Source organism: Vairimorpha ceranae, assembly GCF_000988165.1.
Source record: "Vairimorpha ceranae strain PA08 1199 chromosome Unknown NODE_16, whole genome shotgun sequence".
NCBI classification, from domain to species: Eukaryota; Fungi; Microsporidia; family Nosematidae; genus Vairimorpha; species Vairimorpha ceranae.
Window position 1 is genome coordinate 13939 of NW_020169311.1, and position 20296 is coordinate 34234.

The following is a 20296-nucleotide window of genomic DNA, read 5'->3' on the forward strand; positions in this document are numbered from 1 at the left end:
TGACTTTTTGTTTCATTAAAGTCAATCATATTTTGAAAATAATAGTTTACTTACTTAAAAGACTTATAAGAAAATTAAAAGTTTGTCTATGCCTTATTAATAGTAGATTCTGTAAATATTAAAATTTGAGCATTTGTAGTATGCTTTAATATCGATTATAAAGTTAAAAATAAAAACTTGTATAAAATAATTTTTTTAGAGGTATTAGTTTTTATAAAAAAATTAAACTTTAAATCGTAAACCTTAAGACATTTGGCAGAATAAAATTTTCACAGTAAGAAATTTTATTAATTTTTTATATAATTATTTAAAAAGTTATTTAATCATAAAAATATTGCTTCTTTAATTAATTTTAGAAATTAACTGGTATAACCACAATGTACTGAGACAAATAAAGAAAGAAGAAAAAAGTTACAGACAAAATAACAGCATGTATAGATTTGGTAATTTGTAAAAGATCTCTCGAAAAAATTTTATTGGATTACCGAAGAAAAGAAGACATAAAAATAATTAAATACAAGAGTAATATATTCGCTAATAACATTTACCTTTTTATGCTACAGAAACAAAAATATAAAAAAAAAACCTAACCCTGAAAAACAAATTTTCATAGAAAAATGCAGAAGATTGACCTAATAAAATATACGAGTTTATAAATAAGGTATGATAAAAAGTATAAATCGAGTTTGATTTAAATATATGTAAAGAAATTAAAAAAACTTAGAAAAAGTTTAAATAAGAATTATATAGCTAAAACAAATGCATAATACTAAGAAGCTTTATTGTCTAAAAATATTATGGTAATTTTTTACCACAAATTTCAATTTTATGTTTTTTAAATGCATAAATTTCACAAGTTTATGTTATATTGTTGAATAAAAACAAGGATTTATTTATTAAAATTATTTAAAACTGTTTTTGCCAAATATATAAAATCCGATATATTTGATAGAACACTATAAACACATCCTTATTCCTACACTAACTACAAATGTTATTTTTTTCCTAAATGTTGTTTTATACAAAAATTGTTTTTTTAAAGATGTTCTATTTATGGTAAATGTTTCGACACCAATAGAAAAATCCAAACATTCTTTTAACATCATAAAAATATAATTTGTCCTTCCTAATATGTGCTGATCTCAATAATTTAAACTATGAATATGTAGTATATGCTTAGAAATTTAACTTACTTTTAACTTTTTTAATTTTAAAAATCGCACTTTCTGGCAGGCTGTTTTTTAATTTTTATATTAGTCTTTTATCATACAGTTTTGTAAACTAAACTTACAAATTTAGTGCTTGTTTGTGACTTTAATATTTATAAATGACCGTTTATCAAGGTTTAATAAATTTTTTTAATTACTACTTTTTTGTTTAGCATAAAATTTTTTTTGGCTGATGATTTTTGAATTAAAATTTAATACTTAATATATTTAAAAAAGAATTTTTAAATTTACAATTAATATAATTAAGTGTAGTCAACTTAATAATACTGGCAATAACGTTATTTAAATACAAATTTTTGAAATAAATTGAACTTTTAAGAGTAGGACAAACAAAATAAAATTTATTTTGTACATATCAAAAGAAACAAAATGCTAAATATTATACAATAAGTGTTTACATCTTTTAAAGTAAAATGTCATCTGAACTTTTTAATTGACACATACAAGAACATATAAAAGTTTAAAATAAACAATATTAAATGTAACAGCTTTTTATTTAAATTTTAAATTAATTTGCACTTTATTCACAAAAATGGAAACATTCAATATTCCTAAAAAAATGAGTACGTATATTTATTATTAAACATATCTAAATATTATTCAAACAAAGTTTTATGCATCATTCTCGCTTAAAAGATCATTAATATAATCTGTTATGACCCCTTTAATTCCCATTTTCATACAAAAATCATAATCGTGTCTAGTCTTAACATTATAGACATATACATCAATTACTTTCGTTAATTTTCGAATTTTTTCTTCGTTTAAGCAATCAAACTTAAATACTATTCCCGATAGATCTACTTTTAAACAAAAATCTACCAATTCTTCCAGATATACATCAATTAATAATAAAATTCTTGCTTGTGGAACTCTTGTCTTAAGATTTAACAACACCGAAGGTGAAAAAGATGAGAAAATAATATTTCTAAAATTATTAAGATATATCACATTAAGTATTGAATCTATTAATGTAGGAACATCGTAATCTAAATAATATTTTTGTTTATCGTATTGCAGGGCAGCATTAAAATATTTTAAAAGAGGGCTATCTCCGTCTTCTTTGGTGTTTAATAGGTTCAAGTATAGCGAATCTTGAAAAAGCGGATACTTTATCTCGAGATTTATTTTTCCACCTTTGATTATATTTTTCAGTACATAATCTAATGTCTGAGGCAATAATTTATCATTCTCTTTATATATCTTATCTTTATTCTCGCTAAAATAACAGTATTCTTCTTTATTAAAAAACAAAGTATCATGGTGTACTATTGGTACACTGTTCTGAATAAGCTGCACATCTAGTTCTACCCATTCTACTTTATCAAAGGCCATATTAAAAGATTCTACCGTATTCTCCAGTACATGACTAGTATTTTGACCAACTCCTCTATGTCCAATAATATTTAAAACTGTTTCGTCAGTAAAATCAAAATGATTCGCCTCGCCTCTAAATGTAGCAATAGTAACATCTTCAAGATTTATTATAGACTTCATATCCTGTTTCCATTAATAAAAATCTCAGAGTTATTTTCTTCTTGTATTGATATAAATTTGTACAATGAAGGTATAATTCTTTTCTCTTTATTATTTATTTTTAATAAAATTTCTTTCAGATTTTTTCCAACAGAAAGTACAAAAAAGGATGATACATACATTAAGGGTAAAACTTAAAATGAAAAACAATTTTGCATTAACCTTTTAAAGGATTTTAAGCATATTAATGTTAAAAGTTTCTTAAAATTTGAAATTAAAATTGTTGACTTTTAAACTTTTTACAATTTGTGATTAATTTTGCATTAACCTTTTAAAGAATTTTAAGCATATTAATGTTAAAAGTTTCTTAAAATTTGAAATTTAAATTGTTGATTTTTAAACTTTTTACAATTTGTGATTAATTGTTTTTAGTATACTGAAAACTGAGATTAGCAAGTTAAGATTTTATCATATCTGCAAAAGAAACAATTATAATTGTATATGACAAGAACGTTTCCAAAAAATCAATAATCAAATATGAGAGAGATAACAATATAATTCAACAAATACTATTTTTAAATAAAACGCCTTTTTTGTTATCTAAAAGTTGTAATTATTAGCAAATAAAATAACATAGTGGTGTGACAGCGGAAAAGTAAATTATTACGCTCGTTTTATGTAATATATTCTTTTTTGTAGAAATTTGAGTTCTGGGCGATAATTTTACATCATTCTTTTCTCATTTTGTTTTAAAATTTTGCATAAAATTTAATAAATTAAAAAGCAAGATTTTTTTGACATCTTTTAAAATTAAAAATATTTGATTTTACAAGCATTGATTTAATTATAAAATTTATGTTTTATCTAACTTAGCTAAAATATGGGTCATTTTTAAAAATTGTTTGAAATTTAACATCTTTCAATACTAAATCATTTTAAGATTATAAATACAAAATTTTATAATTTACGATTAAAGCTTTAGAAAGCTAGCTTCTGCCTGCACTAAGTCAATTTCAAGTAAAACATCTTGTCTAATAACAATACTATTTCATTTTAAAAATTTTTGATAATTTTCCTACTCATACAGGAAGAAAACAAATTAAATAAAAGTATTATTGATACATCTATCATTGTTTTTTTGCTTTAAAGGTTTTTCTGTTTAAATAATTTTCTTTTAATATGCAAAAGATTTTTGGCATATAATTTACTATTTTGAAAAAAATATCAGTTATTGGTTATGAATCTTTTAAAGCGTTCTTAATTTCTTGTTTTGTGTTTTTTATACTTACTTTGATATCTTTTAAATAACTCGTTTTTAATTAAAACTCAAACGACATGCCAAAACCACTAGTTTTTGCTATACAGTGGCAGTCTTAAAATACACACTCAATTTGCTTTTAAAAAATTGTTAAGTATTTAATTTTAAAATCAAATTTTTAGTATTTATTTAGCTTGTTAAATATTTACTAAAAATTTTAATTATGTACTATAACAAAAAAAGGATATTAGCCCTTATGATACTGTTTGTAAACTTTATAATGTGTTCCCAAACTACAAATATGTTACTACAAACTAATGAATGTAAAGATTCCTTTTTTAATTTAGATGAAAAATTTCCAAAAGATGAAGATGCTATAATTGAAAAGAAAAAATACAACGACACATGCTTTTCGGGTAGTTCAAATTTGGAATGTAAATGGTCCACAAAAACTACTCTACCAAAAATTGAACCTATGACAGAACGTGAAGAAGATAATTTTGAATTATTATCATTGTATAATTTTATTGATGAAATTGAATGTCATTCTCGCGATGTTTATTCTTTTGATGACCCAAAAGATATTAATCATGAGGATAACTTGTATTTATCTGATAGTTACAATGATTTATTATCTATTCATGATGACAGTAGTATTTTTGATTTTATCAGTAATTTATTTGATGACTTTTTAGTCCATCATCAAAAATTTAATTTATGTTCGACTGAAGAAATGCCAAATCAGTCATCATTTACATTTAACAATAATGTATCTGACGAAAAACGAGCCAGTCAGACAAATTCCGGGCTTCAAAATTCTAGAAAATCACAAAGAGTTTTAAATAAAAAACAGAATATAAAATATAATCTCAAATTAAATTATAATACAATTTTAAATAAAGACAAAGACGTTGTTATTTATAAAAAATTGCAAAATTATTTAGAACAAAAGAAAAAAGAATTTCAAAAAGTTTTAAACTTTTGTTCGATGCCTAGAATTCGTGATTGTTCAGTTAAAATATATAAAAATTATAACTTTAAAAAGGAAAATTACTTTACATGGTCAATTGCTGCAAAAGAATGGAAGGTTAGTACTTCACTTATTAAAAGTATTGTGTTTCATGATATCTCTAATGCTCTCAAAGAAAGCCAACAATTAAATATTTCAGAAAACTTTAACTATCTAGTAGCAGAATATTTACTATTTATTGAGGATGTTTTAATTTATATGTGCAATATTGAGTGTAGACGAAAAAACAATAAAAGTGAATCAAGATCTATGCTTCAAGATGTTATATTTGCAAAACGTAAATATATTATTTTATTTTATAAAATTAGTCTTCCTAATATTATAAGAAAATTTATTGGAGAATACGAGACCACAATTTTAAGAACTAAAATATCAAAGCTAACAAAACTTAAGAATTTAGAAAAAAAGATTAAAAAGCTTTACGATAAAAAAGAAATACATTTATACTGGCTAAATCAGATGGAAAATGCGATATTAGCATCTTTATAATAAAAAATTAAATTTTTATAGATTTTTTTATTGTCAGATTTATATTTTTAAATATCGTTTTTGCACCACCATAATTCTAAAATTCTTTTATTTTTGTTAAATTAGTAATTTAACATTTTTTTATTTAATTCAATAGATAAGCGCCACAATAATTTAAATTTTATTAAAAAAGTTTTGTAATAATTAACTGAAAGTTTTAAAAATAAGTATATCTAAAAAGTTTATACTTTCATAATTTTTCTTTGTTTTATGTGTAGACATTCTTTGTTTTAAATGAACAAATCAAAAGAAGAATAAAGTTGGTCAATGTGAGTAGTTCAAAATTGAAACTTATAAAGTGATGAGTCACTTCATGATTTAACATTAAACTTGTTATTGATGCAGTACTACCTATTGTAAAAAACACATATAAAATAGTATATGCTCTAACCTTATGGGCAATCTTTTCTTCTCTTTTTTCATATGTTTCAACAATAAAAATTGTCAAAAACTTAAAAAAAGTATAAATAGAATATGTATCAAAATATTTGATATATATTTCAACTATGATACGCATCACTAAAAAGAATTTGGTTGCATTTTGTATAGCATTAACAATTTGAAGAAATATATGTATTGATATTAATGCAGGATCATAGCTGATGCGACGATTGTAATTTTTATAAATTGAACTGTACTCAAAATAAGAGATGCAAAATAGAAGGCAGAGGGAAATGAAAGCTATAATAACATGAAAGTAGAAATAAAAATTTATGCTAAACTGTAGTCCCAAAATAAGCCAAATTAGTATATTAATTAATTTTACGATAAAAATCTGTACCAAGGTACTAATATCTTGACTAAAAAAAAGTTTGGCTACATAAGAAACTTCAAGTAAAGATAATAGCTTTGTATATAACATTTGATAAATGCATACTGCTTCTAATAGCTTATTCGGTGATAAATTTGTTAATAGAGCCATTAATTCTTTTGTTAAATTTATTTCTGTTATTATTCCGGCTATTGCAAAAATCCAGTAGGCAAAAATAATATAAACTTTTGACTTATAGCTATTCATAAGGGCTTAATTACTTTTTTTTTATATTGTTTATAGATTATTTTTGATAAATTAATTTTTTATAAGGTGTTTGAATCTTTAAGTAGACTAAAAATTATTAATAATTTTTATAATAATTAATATTACGTGGAATACAAATGCTTAAAATTTAATTTATGGCTTTTTTTTATTATTATTGCTAATTATTTGTTTTATTTGTAGAAATGTAGTAAATAGCTGTTTGTTTTGATTTGATTAAAATACACGAAACTAAATAAAAAAAATATATATTAAAAACTTAATTTACCACATTTTATTAAATTCATCAAAAAAATTACGGTTTATAAAAAAATTTTTTTAGTATTGAAATTTAAGACATTTTTAAGGCTAGATTGTTACCTTGAAAACGAAAAAGACAGAAAAATGCTTTTAATTATTTCATATTTATTACTTTTTATTCTAAACTACGTTTATTAAAATTTTTGTAACATTAGGCTATATACAGACATTATAAATTTGTATAATTATGCAGCAAAATTAAAAAAACAAAAATCATTATTTTTTTGAAAATTTTGTGCGTGATATATAAATATAAAAAGAAATATTTTAAATATGTTTGCTATTACATAGCTAAACAAAGTGTTAAATCTTTAATTAACAGTTTACTTAAGTTTTATTTTGATCTTTACATATGTGTTCTAGTAGATAAAAAGCATGTGCCTAAAATTATTATTCTATCTTTAACTTTTTTATAACTTATTTTTTTTATATCAAATCAGAAAAAATGTACTAACAAATTATTTTTTACAAATTAATACAAAGATAAGATTTTATAAAATAAAACTTATTTTTTTTTGTTAACAACTCTTTAAGTAACGGACATATAAAATAAGATAAATGTGTTTTAACACTTTTTAAACCAAAAAAAGCAAGTTTCACTAAACAAATTTTGTAAAAAATTTAATAATCTTGACTGTAGAACTCTACAGAATTATCAATTTCAAAAGGCGCCTTTAGGTACGCTCTAAGATATTCAACTTTACTTACTTCATCAGAAATAGTTTTTTCAATATTGCTCATTTTCTGAGTGTATTCAATATCCATAACTTCTAAAGATTTATCTTTAGTAACAAGAGGTACCTCATCTTCCTTAATAGTGATATCATTAAGATTTATATAAATCTTTGATGAAGTAGTCAGTAAATAAGATTCATCAATTTTAAAAAAAGGAACACCATTAATATCTCTAACCCCAGCACAAAGAACCAAATTATTATCTAATCCTTTGAGATAAATAACCTTTTTACTCTCATAAATTCCTTCACACACTACAACTATCATTCCACACTCCAAATCAGTCCTTCTAGTTCTTTGGTTTTTTTTGGCAATTTTTTTCATGTATCTTTCAATATACCTTGGTACATCTTCAGCTTGGTATTTTGCAGTTTTGTGTAATCTTATTTCGATGTCTTTTATCTAAATTATAAATTTTCACTTACCATTTTATGGGCATAAAAATTGAAAAAAAAATAATAAAAGATTATTAAAAATTTGAACTTCAGTAAAAAATAAATAATATTTTGCGTGTTAAAATTATTACAAGTAAAGTTGTAAATATTGGCTTTGATAACATTCAAATTATTATTAATATATTATAAAACAATATAAATATTTAATTATAAGCATACATATATGTCTCCCCTTATTCTTTTTCAAGATTTTTCATATCAAACTCATGAACCTCATTTATTTCTATCGGAAAATATATTTCAGTAAGGTCTTCTAGATATTTTAACTTAAGAGCATACTTTGGAGATATTCTTTCTTTAGAATTAAGACACAACAACTCTTTAAGTAATATAAGTTCACTTTCATCGCATACTTTTTCAAATAACAATTTTAATAAATCTGTAAATGTTTCAGACCTTTTAAATCTATTAAGCTCAAATAATTCAGTCCATTGATATTTCTCATCAGGAATACCTAACGCTTTAACAATTTCTTTGACCTGAGAAGCTTCATTTGATCCTTTAAATGGAACATCTCCAATTTTCATTTCTAAAAAAAGTATTCCAATAGACCAAGAATCAACTTTACAAGTATATTTAATTTCACCAAGAAGTAACTCAATAGCTCTATACCATAAAGTACACACTCTATTAGTCATGTAATGTCCTTGTTCCCTAGCCAATCCAAAATCTGTAAGTTTTAATACACCACTGCTGTCAATTAAAATATTTGAAGCTTTAATATCCCGATGAATAATATTCTTACTGTGAAGATAAGAAGTAGCTTGACAAAGCTGATAGATCAAGCCTCTTATTTGATTGTACTGGAACTGATACTTAGATAAAAGAAGACCAGTAAGATCAAATGGTAAATAATCCATAACAAGAAAAATAAAACCTTCTTCATGCATGGCATCATGAAGCTTAACAAGATTTGTGTGAGTGTATTTTTTTAAAATCTTTATTTCCCTGTAGGCTGTAAATGGTATTCCATTTTCAATTTCTACAGGAATACGTTTTATTGCCACATCTTTATTGTTTTCTAAGTCTCTAGATTTATAAACTTTACCAAAAGAGCCTTCTCCTATTTGGGAAATTCTTTTATATTTTTCCATAGGGCAAAAAATAAATAAAAAAATATAATACTAATTATTTATTCGTTGGATTCTTCCTCATCGTTGGAATCTTCAGCTGAACTTTCTTCTGACATCTTCAAGTTCTTTGAATCCTTAAGTTCGCTAGATTGCAAAAGGCCTTGGTTGTATTCAAGTAAATTAAGTTTATTCTTGCTCTTTTCTTTTTTCTGCGTGTCAGCATCGCCGTTTTTGTCGTTTTCTTCTTTTAATTTTCCTTTTTTCTCTTCTTCTGGTTTTTTTTCTGTTTCAGAACTTTCAGTAATGCCATCTTTTTTAGATTTACCTTCTTTAGGTTTGGGATCAGACTTGCTTACATTAGATTGCGCCTCTTTTTTAGATCCTTTCTTACTCTTTCCTTTTTTGGATTCGTCTTTCTGACCTTTAGTTTCATCTTCTCCCTCGGGATTGTCCGATTCAACAGACTTTTTTGTATCTTTATCTTTTTTAGTAGTCATTGAAGAACTTTTTTTTGATTTTAAGTTTGAAGATTTTTTAGGTTTAGAGCCCTTTTCACCGTTCTGGTTTTTTAAGTTACTAGAACTTTCATTTGTGTGCGCCTTGGCTTCTTTGAGTTCATTTTTATTCTGTCCTAATGCCTTAAGATGATTTTTTAACTTTAATTTAGATTTTTCCTTTTTTTCTTTTTTGTCTTTTTTTTCAGTGGCATGTGAAGCTTTTAATAATGAACTCTGGGATTCTTGTCCTATAAGATTACTACTTACCATCAGATTATTTTTTGTTGATGCAAAAAACCCTTTAGCCGGATTTTGTCGAGCGGAAACACTTGTCAATGCCAGCGTACACAACTTTATAAATTTCATTGTGTTTATAATTTTTTTTTCTTTTATATTTTACTTTGAAACATTGTTTTACTATAAAACAAAATTTTATACAAGACTTTTGAGAACTTAAAAAATTATTGTTAAATAGTATTTGTTTTTAATAAATTAATAAAGGGATGTACTGTATTTTATGTTAAAATGTAACATATTATTTTGAATGTACCCTTTTTGATATTGATATGAAATTTATTGCGCTTGTAAGTGGAGGTAAGGATAGTATATATACAATACAAGTTCTTAAAGAACAAGGACACACTCCTGTAGGATTGTTATACATGAAAAATACAAGTAGTTATGTAGATTCTTACATGTACCAGACCGTTGGTTCAGAAGTTGTAGAACTTTTTGGTAAATGTATGGACTTGCCGTTGTTTCTATATGAAACAAAATGTGAAACGGTAAATACAGAATTAGAGTATAAAATTAATGAGACAGATGAGGTAGAAGACTTATATGAAGCTATAAAAGATGTGCAAACTAAATTAGATTTTGATGCTATATCGTCTGGTGCTATTCTTTCTATGTATCAGAAAAATAGAATTCTCAATGTAGCACAAAGACTTAATATTTCTTCTTTAACGCCTTTATGGGGCCGAAATCAAAGAGAGCTTTTAATTGAAATGGTTGAGAATGAAATTAAAGCTGAAATTGTAAAAATTGCGTCATCATTTCTTGACAAAACTTGGATAGGTACAGATATTAGTAAAATTTTAGAGACAAATATCTGTCTTTATGAAAATTTTTGTGGTGAAGGAGGGGAATATGAAACGGTTGTACTGGATTGTAAGCTATTTAAATATAAAATAAAATACAACAAGAAAGAAATATTTTGTCATCCTGATGAGAATATTGATAATGCGACAGTATTTTTTTCTAAATATATAAATTTGTCTCTGGTTAAAAAATAATGATTATTTTATTTTTTTAATTATTCATTTTATTCCATAAAAATAAATTAAATATTATAATTAGTGATAAGTTTACTGTTTATTTTGATCTTTTTGTATTATATTTTATAAAAAATAGTTCTCTATGTTATTAATTTACTATGTTTCACCAGCTCATTTACTTGTAATTTTTTTACTAAAATATAACCTTAACAACATTTTTTTGCTTATACGAATGCTGTAAAAGTTATAAACTTTTTATCCTTCTATGAAGGATAAAATTGAAATAGAAATAGAAAATAATAATCTTGAGACTGCTAAAAAAGCAATTACAGACCTAGAAAAGAGCGCAATTATTGAAAAATCAGAATATTTAAGAACTAAATTATTAGAAAAAATTAATAGGTATAAAAATTTGTATTCTGCAAAAATTAGCATCAAAACAAATAATTTAGAGCAGAAAGAATGTTTTAGTTTTAGCTCAAATGATCTTTTTGCTGTGCATGACTATTTAGAATATTTTGATTTTACAAATCAATCCTTTTTATTTGAAAAAATTTACAATAAAGGAGAAATTAATAACTGTAAAGCATGTATTTTTGAGGATCTTGAAATTTTAGAAAGTTTAGTAATAGATAACTGCAATAACTGTACTATCAAATGCAAAACAAAACAATTACGTATACGAAATTCTATAAATATTAAAATCGAATTATTTACTGAAGCAGGGGTCAGTTTAGAAAATAGCAGCCAAATTACTGTAAAAGAATTATTGTCTATAAAAGGTAAACAAATTACAGAAAATGAGAAAAAAATGAATAATTTTTATAAAATTAATGATTTTTCATGTCCTTTTAAGACACAAAATTACAACATACTTTAAACTATTTATCTTTTTGTTACGTGTACAAAAAGACGATAAATAAATAAAATTACTAAATTTTAACTCTTTAAGAATATTTTTTAAAACACTTAATTTAGTTTATAACAGCAAATTGATACACTCAACAATGATTCTATAATCTGTGGCATAAATTAAGTTCAACACTTTTTTAAATTTTTATAATTAAACACTTTCTACTATTAAAAAAGACTTGTATTTTTTTCTCTTACCCCCCGTTAAAGAATATGAATGAAAATAATATACAAAAAAATTATTTAGATATTTTAAAGAAACTAAAAACAACTAAAGCAACCGATATGGAAGATGATTTGGAATTGGATGAAATCTTTGACCATTCAAATGTTCTCTTTAGTCGGATCTCAAACACTAGTGAGCTTAAATTAGATGCTAAAGTTACAGAAATACATAGTGATATGTTTTTAAAGCAATTTAATAGAAATTTAAAGACGAGAAAAATAAACTTAGAAGACTTTATTAAACAAGTTAATGAAAATAAAAATGAACACTTTTTTACTGCTGTGCTTGCACAAAACAGGAAATGCAACTTTGCAAAGTTTATTGATTTTGATTATTTTGAGGAAATTAAAGATCGTAAAACACCAGAAAGAATTATTAAAGTTATTAAAGACGTTACAAAGCCATCTGGTCAAAATATTATTAATGAAGATGTCAATTTATTTTTATTAAATTTAGAGAAATTACTTACAAAACAATACAAAATACTGTTTTATGACTATATATTGGATTTTGATTCGTTTGATAAGACAGTAGAAAACATTTTTAATGTTTCTATAGCAGTTAGATCTAAAAAGATTATGTTTTACATCGATGATAATAAAATATATTTAACTAGTTATAAGGAAGCAAAGAGTGATGAAAAATTTGATAGTCATGTGATACTAGACATTAATTACAAAAAATATCAAATTTTATTAGACAAATATAAAAGAGATGAAATATAATTTAACTTTTTTCACCTGTCATCATTTAGAAAAAGATTATTTGTTGATATTTGCAAAAAAATTGATTTTTGTACATTTAGAATAAATAAAAGTAGTAAACTTAGATAATCATAAAATATACGTTTGTCATTTTGAGTGAATATAAAATTTTAGATATCAATTTTTTGAGTATCCTTAAATAAAGGGGTTTCATATTTAAATTATTTTTTAAAGGCCCAGCAATGAATATAATAATTTTTGGTGCAAGTGGAGATCTTGCAAAAAGAAAATTATTTCCTGCACTTGCCAAAATACCTTTAAAAAATACAAAAATTATAGGCTTTGCTAGAACAAAATATGATAAGCCCTTTTCAGAAGTACTTAAAAGCTTTTATACTTACGAAAACGATTTTTTTTGTGAGTTAGTACAGTACATCCAAGGAAAAAGTTACACAGATTTAGAACCCTTAAAACATTACTTTACTCCCGAAACAATAGTATACCTTTCGCTTCCACCCGAGGTTTATTTAGATACACTAAGAGTACTTTCTAATTATGAATTTAAAGGCATAGCTGTAGAAAAACCATTTGGTTCAAATTATGGCGAATTTTTAGAATTTTATAACTTTCCTACAGAAAAGTTTTTCTTTATCGATCATTTTTTATTAAAACCGCTTATTGTTTCTTGGCCTAATTTAATTAGCACTAATAAACAATTTGAAATGATATTAGATAAAAAACATATTAAAAGTGTAAAAATTATTTTTAAAGAAGAAATAGGAGCCGAAGGAAGAGCATATTTTGATACACATGGTCTTGTAAAAGATGTAGTACAAAATCATTTATCTGAGTTATTAGCGGTGCTAATTACTGAACATCATCCAGACACTTGTGATAAATTAGCCGAAGGTCGAGTGAGCTGTTTTAAAAATACTAAAATTATTGAACATTTATCTTGTTTCGGACAATATAATGAATATACACATGAAATGAACAAACCTTCTTCAACTGAAACATTTTCAATTATTACACTTAATGTAGATTTTGAAAGATGGGAGAATGTTCCATTTATAACTATAGCGGGAAAGGGAATGAATGAAAAGAAAACTGAAATTATTTTTGAAATAAAAACAGAGGCCTACAGAGAAGTATTAAATATTTGTAAAGACACGAATTTTGAACACACAATGATTCACAATATGAGAATTATCTGTAATTTAGCACCTAAAAACGAAGTATTTCTTGAATTTATTTGTGATCAAAAAACTGTAAAACACGTAATATTTACAAAATCAGATATTTTAAAATATATGCATGAAAAATACGGCGAGTACGAAAATCATGAAATAGTTTTTAATTCTTTCATACAAGGGACTTCGTTTAATGTTGTACGTTTTAGTGAAGCAGAATTGATGTGGAAGATTTATAGTGGCATTTTAAAAAAGGAGAAAAAATTATTTTACTATTCTAAAGGATCAGATATACCGAAGGAAGCAGACTTATTGTTAAAAGAAATTGACGACAAATATTAAATAAAAATTTTATTTTTATAAATCTAGCGGTGTTTATACAAATCGAATAAAGTCCACTTCAATTGTTTTAAATTTTTTCCTATGAAAATTATAAGATTTAGGAAGATCATATTTCATTTCTGCAATGACCTTAGAGCCTTTGTATTTTTTTAACAAAAAATCTCTTGTGCTTTTTTTGTGTAAAGAATACACTACCTTGCCCAAAGATAGTGCTTTATTTAGTGCATTTATGTCCTGATGTTTTATTTTTGTACCAAATGGCGGATTCATAATTACAGTATCAAAAAATCCTGATCTAAATTCGAGATTATTAAAATCTGCTTTAACAATATCAACATTATTAAGGTGGTCCAAATTTTCTTTATATATTTTTATGGCTTCGTAATCTATATCAACACCTACAATTGTACTTGGATTAAAAAAACTTACAGCTGCAGAAAGCATACCAGTGCCACAACACAAATCTAATATTCTTTTATCCTCAAGATCGTTATGCAATGTATGAATCGCATACACAATATGAGCAGCCAAATCGTGTGGGGTAATGTATTGTTCTAATTTTATCTTCGCATTTTTAAAATTTTTTATTTTTGACAATTCTATTTTCAAATCTTTTAACTTCATTTTTTTTGTTTACGGGTTTAAAATATTATTTAAGTTTACCCCTATGAATAAGTTGTGGGATGTAAATGACTTTTTGAAAATTCAGGATTATAAAGTAGATAGTAAAATTATTAATAAACATTGTATACCATATAAAGGTACCACTACATTAGCCTTTATATTCCAAGAGGGTATGGTTATTGCAGTAGACTCTAGAGCTTCAGCTGGTTCTTATATCGCTTCGCAGAACGTACATAAAGTTATTAGAATTAACAAATACCTTATTGGGACAATGGCAGGCGGTGCATCTGATTGTTATTTTTGGGAAAAAAAGATGGGATTGTATGCTAAATCTTATGAATTAAAAAATGATAAAAGAATTAGTGTATCGGCCGCTAGTATGTTTTTGAGTAATTGTGTGTATCAATACAAAGGGCGCGGTTTGTCTTTAGGATCTATGGTATGTGGATATGATGGGGACAAGCCTTTAATTTATTACGTTGATAATGATGGCAAAAGAATTTCGGGTAGTCTATTTTCTGTAGGTAGTGGATCAACAATAGCATATGGTGTGTTAAATGAATCATATAAATTTGATTTAAATAAAGATGAAGCTTTAGAACTTGGGAAAAAGGCTATTTGGCACGCGACTCATAGAGATGCGTATTCAGGTGGGAATGTTAATCTTTACTTTATGGATAAAAACGGATGGGATCATGTTGGCACGTTTGATGTTGATAAATTTAACAAATAAATTGTTTTGAATACCAAAATTTTTATTTTTAGCGTATAGAAAAATGTTAATTTTGAAACTTATATTCTTATTTCAAAAAATTTTCAAAGTATAACTCAAAAGTGTAAATTTGTAAGCTCCCCTTTTCTGACATAAATTACTTTATATAATATACAAACAAACAAAATTCCAATAAAAAATTTTTACAAAATTCAAAAAAAGTTTATTAAAAATGTTAGAATAGACATGTGGCCAATTAAAGAGAAGATCAGTTTAGTGAAAAAACACAACTTTGGTGTAAACGGTTGTGGTCGATACTTTAGGCATTCTAGTTTTGATATATCAAAACTGTCCAGGTTATGTGTCTTTAATAAATATAAAAGAATTCTTTTATCAATAAAGATACTTTTAGCTAGCTCTACAAAAGATATTATTACTTTTAATAGCGTGTCAGTCCCTCACAACTTGATGCAATGCTTTTGTTGACTTGGGAAATAATTTATTAATTATAATAAATTTTATAATAAAATAGAATTCTAAAAGCTCAGGCGTCGCCTTAAAGTGATATATTAAATTTATAAATTTAGAATTAGTAAACTTTTTGCAAAAAGTATTTATATGTTTATTTTCTAGATACATTTGTTGATAACACAATAATTATGACAAGGAGTTCCATCTATAAACAACTTAAAGTAGCTTTCTAAATCACAAATTTAAAATAAATATAAGTATGTTATGTTTTTGTTATTGTCATCTGTAAGATGATTATAATTAAAATTATATGTATTAAAATTCGATGTAATAAAAAATCATCTTTGAGTTAATTTCTTGAGCTTACTGTTATAATATTATATGTTTTCTTTTTTTTCTTATTTAAAATTATTAAAAAAAATAAAGTAGATTATGGTTGATATTACATTTTGATTATTATAGCTTTTCTGACTATAGATATATTTTAAATTATAAAAAACTTGAGCAAAAGTTTCACTTAAACATGCAAAGTAAAAAAAATAATTTTTGCCCATGGACAAATATAAAAATGAATTACTTTACTTTGGACTTTATGGAACAAGTCTATCTAATTATAAAAAAGAAGAAATTAAACTTTTTTGTAATACTGATTTTGTAGATATATTTTATAAAGCTGATGTTAGCAAGATTGAAAATGATTTTAATGGTGACACTATTACAAAACTGAAAGATTATGATACAATTATAAAAGATTATGATTTATTAAATATACGAATAAAGTTTAATATTTTTAAAGAGAGATTATTACGGTATAAATTTAAAGAAGACTATCCTTACAGGGTCATAGATTTTTTACTAAAAGCTGACGGTTTTGTTAAAAGTGCGGAAATTAGAGAACATCTACATTTAGACTCGAAAAAATTATTTTATGTTGCAAAGAAACTTAGATGTAAAGAAGTGTTAGAGCAAAAAAGGGGAAATGGTGCACACTGGCTTATAAAAATTAATAAAGATAAGCTATTTGAAAACAAAGGTCTTGAATATACTCAATACGATTCACCATTTATCCCAATTAAGTTCTGTACAGAGATTCCTATTCTGGATCAAATTAAAAAGTTAATTGGTGAAACATATATTGGAATTACTACAGAAGATATGCAAAAGCAATTTGGGCTATCTATTCGTCAAAGTTTACATTATCTTAATAAGATTATCGAATTAAATAGTAACAGGTACAAATGGAAAGAGATATTTATCGGAAGAGTAAAAAGGCGTCTTTTTTATCTTGTTGACAATGCTGATGCTCCAAATTATGAAGAAGCAGAGACTAAAAAATTTATAACTATAAATGATAGGATAGATGCACTCAATCAGATGTTAGAAGAAAAAAGGGGGTTTGTAATATCTGAAGATACACAGAAACAGTTTCAACATAAAATGAACTATAGTTATTTTCCTTGTAAAAAGACGATTATGTCAACTGCTCTAAAAGCAGGTCACAAAATTTATGCTCTTATGGACACCAGTGAACGCAAGACTTTAATTATTCATAAAGATGTTGATATTTCTTCTTACTTGAACAACAACTCTAATGAAAAGGAAATTGATTTTAATAATAAATTAGAAAAAAGTTTCTATCATAAATTTGTACTAAATGAGATATTTCTACCAACGGATAATTTATTCATCACAGATGATCGAGAGCGAATAACAATATTTTTTGATTTCTTAGTAAAAAATTCTGTTAATGGATATACAGTCATTAGTAAAGAGTTAATTTATAAAATGAATTTGAAACTTCTTTTTAATGTAATTCCTGTAGAAATTCCTAACATTTTACTCAAAATTTTAGATTCGGATACATTAAACGAATCCAATCTTGATTTAGATAAATTAAAAGACATATCTTATTTTGATTTGTGTAATAAAAATTTATTTTATAAATTTACAAAGAAGTTAAAAATATCACTTTCTTATCGAAGAATTATCAAATATTTATTAGAATTAGAAACCTTTGGATTATTTAAAAAGTATATTGGACTCAATACGAACATTGAAAGTCTAAATAACTTAGACAGTTATAAATTACAGGATCTAAATATTGTTGAAGAACAAGATAAATTACATATTAAGACTTTTTCTTTAAATAGCCCGTCTGAACCTATTTCTGAATTCATTGTTAACGAAGATTTTAATATTTTGATGGAAAAAAACAATTCATTTTTAGTTGAATCGCTAATCAATAAGCCATTTATTATAAAAATCCATTCAGATTATAAATCCATACTTTCAAATATTAAGCAACGTTCTAAAAAAAATATATATGTTAGTTTTATTGATAGAATCAAATGCTTTGATTTTTTGCAATCATACGATAAATCCTCAGCGTACAAAAATATTAAAAAATTTATTGAGCATAAATACTTTGAATTTCACAAGGAAGTCATGAAAATAATTGATAATATCATTGGAAACGTTAAATCAGATAGTGATGAAATTACTGCTGATGATTTAGATATGTTTGAATTTTTATATACTAAAATCAAATATGATTTAGTTCTAAATGATTACCTTGATCCATCAAAATATATTAAATTTTCATGTATTAACGCTGTGCTTCATAAATTAAATAAAGATGAAATTATTTATTGCACCGAAAAAAAATTAACAGTAGAGGGTTGTAGACTTAAAAATAAAATAAAAACAAAATTAAATAAGGGATTTAACATTGAAGATACAAACTTAAAAAAATTTATTGATAGAAATACCATTTACAAAATGTATTTTATACATTTTTATGAATTATTGGTTAAGTATGGATCGATGGAACTACAACAACTTTTAGATAAATGTAAAATTTGTAAAGATTTTGAATTTTATAATTTTTTAAAGGCTTATGAAGATGTTTTTGAGATTAATGAAATTGACAATTTTAAAGTAATAAGCGTTAAAATAGATATGGATCCATTAGATTTTATATAGTAAATTGTAAAAAAATTTATTTTTTTATTGCAGTTCTGTAGCTTCTGCAGTTTGTGATGTTTCTTCTTGGCCTAAAGTACCCAGTTTTTCATAAATTTCTCCGCATGTATCGTTCGTTGTTGTTTCTAAAGTACTTTGAAAATTCGAAATCATTTCTTTTGCTCTCTTTCCTATTAATTCTCTCAATTCTTGTTCAGTAGATGTGGCATAAATGTTTAGAAGACATATTAAAAGTGTTGATATATAAAAAGATAAGTTAAAACGCATAATTACTTATTTTTTTTCTCTTAAATACCTGTTCTCCTTAAAAAAAAGGATTTAATTATCAAAAATAAAAAAAATGATTAAAAGATAGTGTTTTTAAAAAAAGACGATAAGTATTTTTTTTTTCTTATATGAAAATTTAAAAAAATTGATGCGTAAATTTTTATTAAATAATTTGAAAAGATTTTAACATATTTTTTACACAAATATTTTTAATAATTTAATTATATACAAAGTAGTTATAATTTTATTTTTAAAACAAATCTAGTTGTGTGAGATGATTTTTTTTGATGTTGCGTCATCAGAAAGGACTTCTAATCGTAGACAAGATAAATGTTCCATAAGTTATAAAATTTTCGATAAATGATTTTTTACACAAACAAACAAGTTTTCATATAAAATGCTCCTTTTTGAAGTGTTGTAATTTTTCCTATAAAACTTAATAAGATATTATTGTATAACTAACATGAATTATAAAAATATAATATTTTATCTTCTAATATTAGTAAATGCAATATTTTGTAGTGAAGATATAAATGAAGAAGGAATACAAAGAATAGTGAAAAGAGGTATGATTAAACGCATCAGAGAAATTAATGAAAGATTTATTTATCTTATAAATTACAATATATATTTAATTTTAAAAATAATTAACAATGAAAAAGTTTCCAGTGTACAAATTGAAAAAGAAGTATTAAATAACTCGGCTCAGAAAGGTGAGAGTAGTGGGACATCAGAACAAGTTTCAAGTCTACAGACAAAAATAAATCAATCTTTACAAACTGATCCTACAACTACAAAGAATGAAAAATCGTGGTATTTTAAATTTTTTATATATACCTTGATATTAACATTAGCTTTGGCTCTCTTATACTTGTTAATACTTCTATATTATCTAATAACTGAAGGTATACAGATTTTTAGACACTTATAAATAAATAACTTTTTTTTACAAATAATTATTTTTTTTCCAAG

The 20296-nt window shown here is 24.4% G+C and overlaps 14 protein-coding genes across 14 annotated transcripts; 8 read left to right on the top strand and 6 right to left on the bottom strand.

Annotated features, from left to right (window-relative positions):
- Positions 1 to 1841: 1841 nt before the first annotated feature.
- AAJ76_1600016664 (glycerophosphoryldiester phosphodiesterase) lies at positions 1842 to 2726 on the bottom strand (the record flags this gene model as incomplete). The annotated part of the gene is made up of 1 exon (XM_024474144.1): positions 1842 to 2726. The coding sequence occupies one exon, from the start codon at positions 2724 to 2726 to the stop codon at positions 1842 to 1844; it is 885 nt and encodes a 294-aa protein (XP_024331342.1).
- Positions 2727 to 4219: 1493 nt separating this feature from the next.
- On the top strand, positions 4220 to 5482 carry AAJ76_1600018158 (hypothetical protein; the record flags this gene model as incomplete). Its single annotated transcript, XM_024474145.1, has 1 exon — positions 4220 to 5482. The coding sequence occupies one exon, from the start codon at positions 4220 to 4222 to the stop codon at positions 5480 to 5482; it is 1263 nt and encodes a 420-aa protein (XP_024331343.1).
- A 247-nt stretch (positions 5483 to 5729) lies between these two features.
- AAJ76_1600020477 (hypothetical protein) lies at positions 5730 to 6539 on the bottom strand (the record flags this gene model as incomplete). The annotated part of the gene is made up of 1 exon (XM_024474146.1): positions 5730 to 6539. One exon carries the CDS (start codon positions 6537 to 6539, stop codon positions 5730 to 5732), a length of 810 nt encoding a protein of 269 aa, XP_024331344.1.
- Positions 6540 to 7478: 939 nt separating this feature from the next.
- AAJ76_1600021854 (60s ribosomal protein l6) lies at positions 7479 to 7916 on the bottom strand (the record flags this gene model as incomplete). The annotated part of the gene is made up of 1 exon (XM_024474147.1): positions 7479 to 7916. One exon carries the CDS (start codon positions 7914 to 7916, stop codon positions 7479 to 7481), a length of 438 nt encoding a protein of 145 aa, XP_024331345.1.
- Positions 7917 to 8220: 304 nt separating this feature from the next.
- AAJ76_1600023079 (pkinase-domain-containing protein) lies at positions 8221 to 9141 on the bottom strand (the record flags this gene model as incomplete). Its single annotated transcript, XM_024474148.1, has 1 exon — positions 8221 to 9141. The coding sequence occupies one exon, from the start codon at positions 9139 to 9141 to the stop codon at positions 8221 to 8223; it is 921 nt and encodes a 306-aa protein (XP_024331346.1).
- Positions 9142 to 9179: 38 nt separating this feature from the next.
- AAJ76_1600023921 (hypothetical protein) lies at positions 9180 to 9983 on the bottom strand (the record flags this gene model as incomplete). The annotated part of the gene is made up of 1 exon (XM_024474149.1): positions 9180 to 9983. One exon carries the CDS (start codon positions 9981 to 9983, stop codon positions 9180 to 9182), a length of 804 nt encoding a protein of 267 aa, XP_024331347.1.
- Positions 9984 to 10183: 200 nt separating this feature from the next.
- AAJ76_1600024122 (pp-loop atpase) lies at positions 10184 to 10912 on the top strand (the record flags this gene model as incomplete). The annotated part of the gene is made up of 1 exon (XM_024474150.1): positions 10184 to 10912. One exon carries the CDS (start codon positions 10184 to 10186, stop codon positions 10910 to 10912), a length of 729 nt encoding a protein of 242 aa, XP_024331348.1.
- Positions 10913 to 11159: 247 nt separating this feature from the next.
- AAJ76_1600025098 (hypothetical protein) lies at positions 11160 to 11774 on the top strand (the record flags this gene model as incomplete). Its single annotated transcript, XM_024474151.1, has 1 exon — positions 11160 to 11774. The coding sequence occupies one exon, from the start codon at positions 11160 to 11162 to the stop codon at positions 11772 to 11774; it is 615 nt and encodes a 204-aa protein (XP_024331349.1).
- A 245-nt stretch (positions 11775 to 12019) lies between these two features.
- AAJ76_1600025958 (hypothetical protein) lies at positions 12020 to 12757 on the top strand (the record flags this gene model as incomplete). The annotated part of the gene is made up of 1 exon (XM_024474152.1): positions 12020 to 12757. The coding sequence occupies one exon, from the start codon at positions 12020 to 12022 to the stop codon at positions 12755 to 12757; it is 738 nt and encodes a 245-aa protein (XP_024331350.1).
- A 221-nt stretch (positions 12758 to 12978) lies between these two features.
- On the top strand, positions 12979 to 14268 carry AAJ76_1600026917 (glucose-6-phosphate 1-dehydrogenase; the record flags this gene model as incomplete). Its single annotated transcript, XM_024474153.1, has 1 exon — positions 12979 to 14268. One exon carries the CDS (start codon positions 12979 to 12981, stop codon positions 14266 to 14268), a length of 1290 nt encoding a protein of 429 aa, XP_024331351.1.
- Positions 14269 to 14301: 33 nt separating this feature from the next.
- On the bottom strand, positions 14302 to 14892 carry AAJ76_1600028830 (methyltransferase-like protein 5; the record flags this gene model as incomplete). The annotated part of the gene is made up of 1 exon (XM_024474154.1): positions 14302 to 14892. One exon carries the CDS (start codon positions 14890 to 14892, stop codon positions 14302 to 14304), a length of 591 nt encoding a protein of 196 aa, XP_024331352.1.
- Positions 14893 to 14935: 43 nt separating this feature from the next.
- Positions 14936 to 15625, top strand: AAJ76_1600028874 (proteasome subunit beta type-5; the record flags this gene model as incomplete). The annotated part of the gene is made up of 1 exon (XM_024474155.1): positions 14936 to 15625. The coding sequence occupies one exon, from the start codon at positions 14936 to 14938 to the stop codon at positions 15623 to 15625; it is 690 nt and encodes a 229-aa protein (XP_024331353.1).
- Positions 15626 to 16627: 1002 nt separating this feature from the next.
- On the top strand, positions 16628 to 19057 carry AAJ76_1600030566 (hypothetical protein; the record flags this gene model as incomplete). Its single annotated transcript, XM_024474156.1, has 1 exon — positions 16628 to 19057. One exon carries the CDS (start codon positions 16628 to 16630, stop codon positions 19055 to 19057), a length of 2430 nt encoding a protein of 809 aa, XP_024331354.1.
- Positions 19058 to 19787: 730 nt separating this feature from the next.
- Positions 19788 to 20255, top strand: AAJ76_1600033726 (hypothetical protein; the record flags this gene model as incomplete). Its single annotated transcript, XM_024474157.1, has 1 exon — positions 19788 to 20255. The coding sequence occupies one exon, from the start codon at positions 19788 to 19790 to the stop codon at positions 20253 to 20255; it is 468 nt and encodes a 155-aa protein (XP_024331355.1).
- Positions 20256 to 20296: the final 41 nt, after the last annotated feature.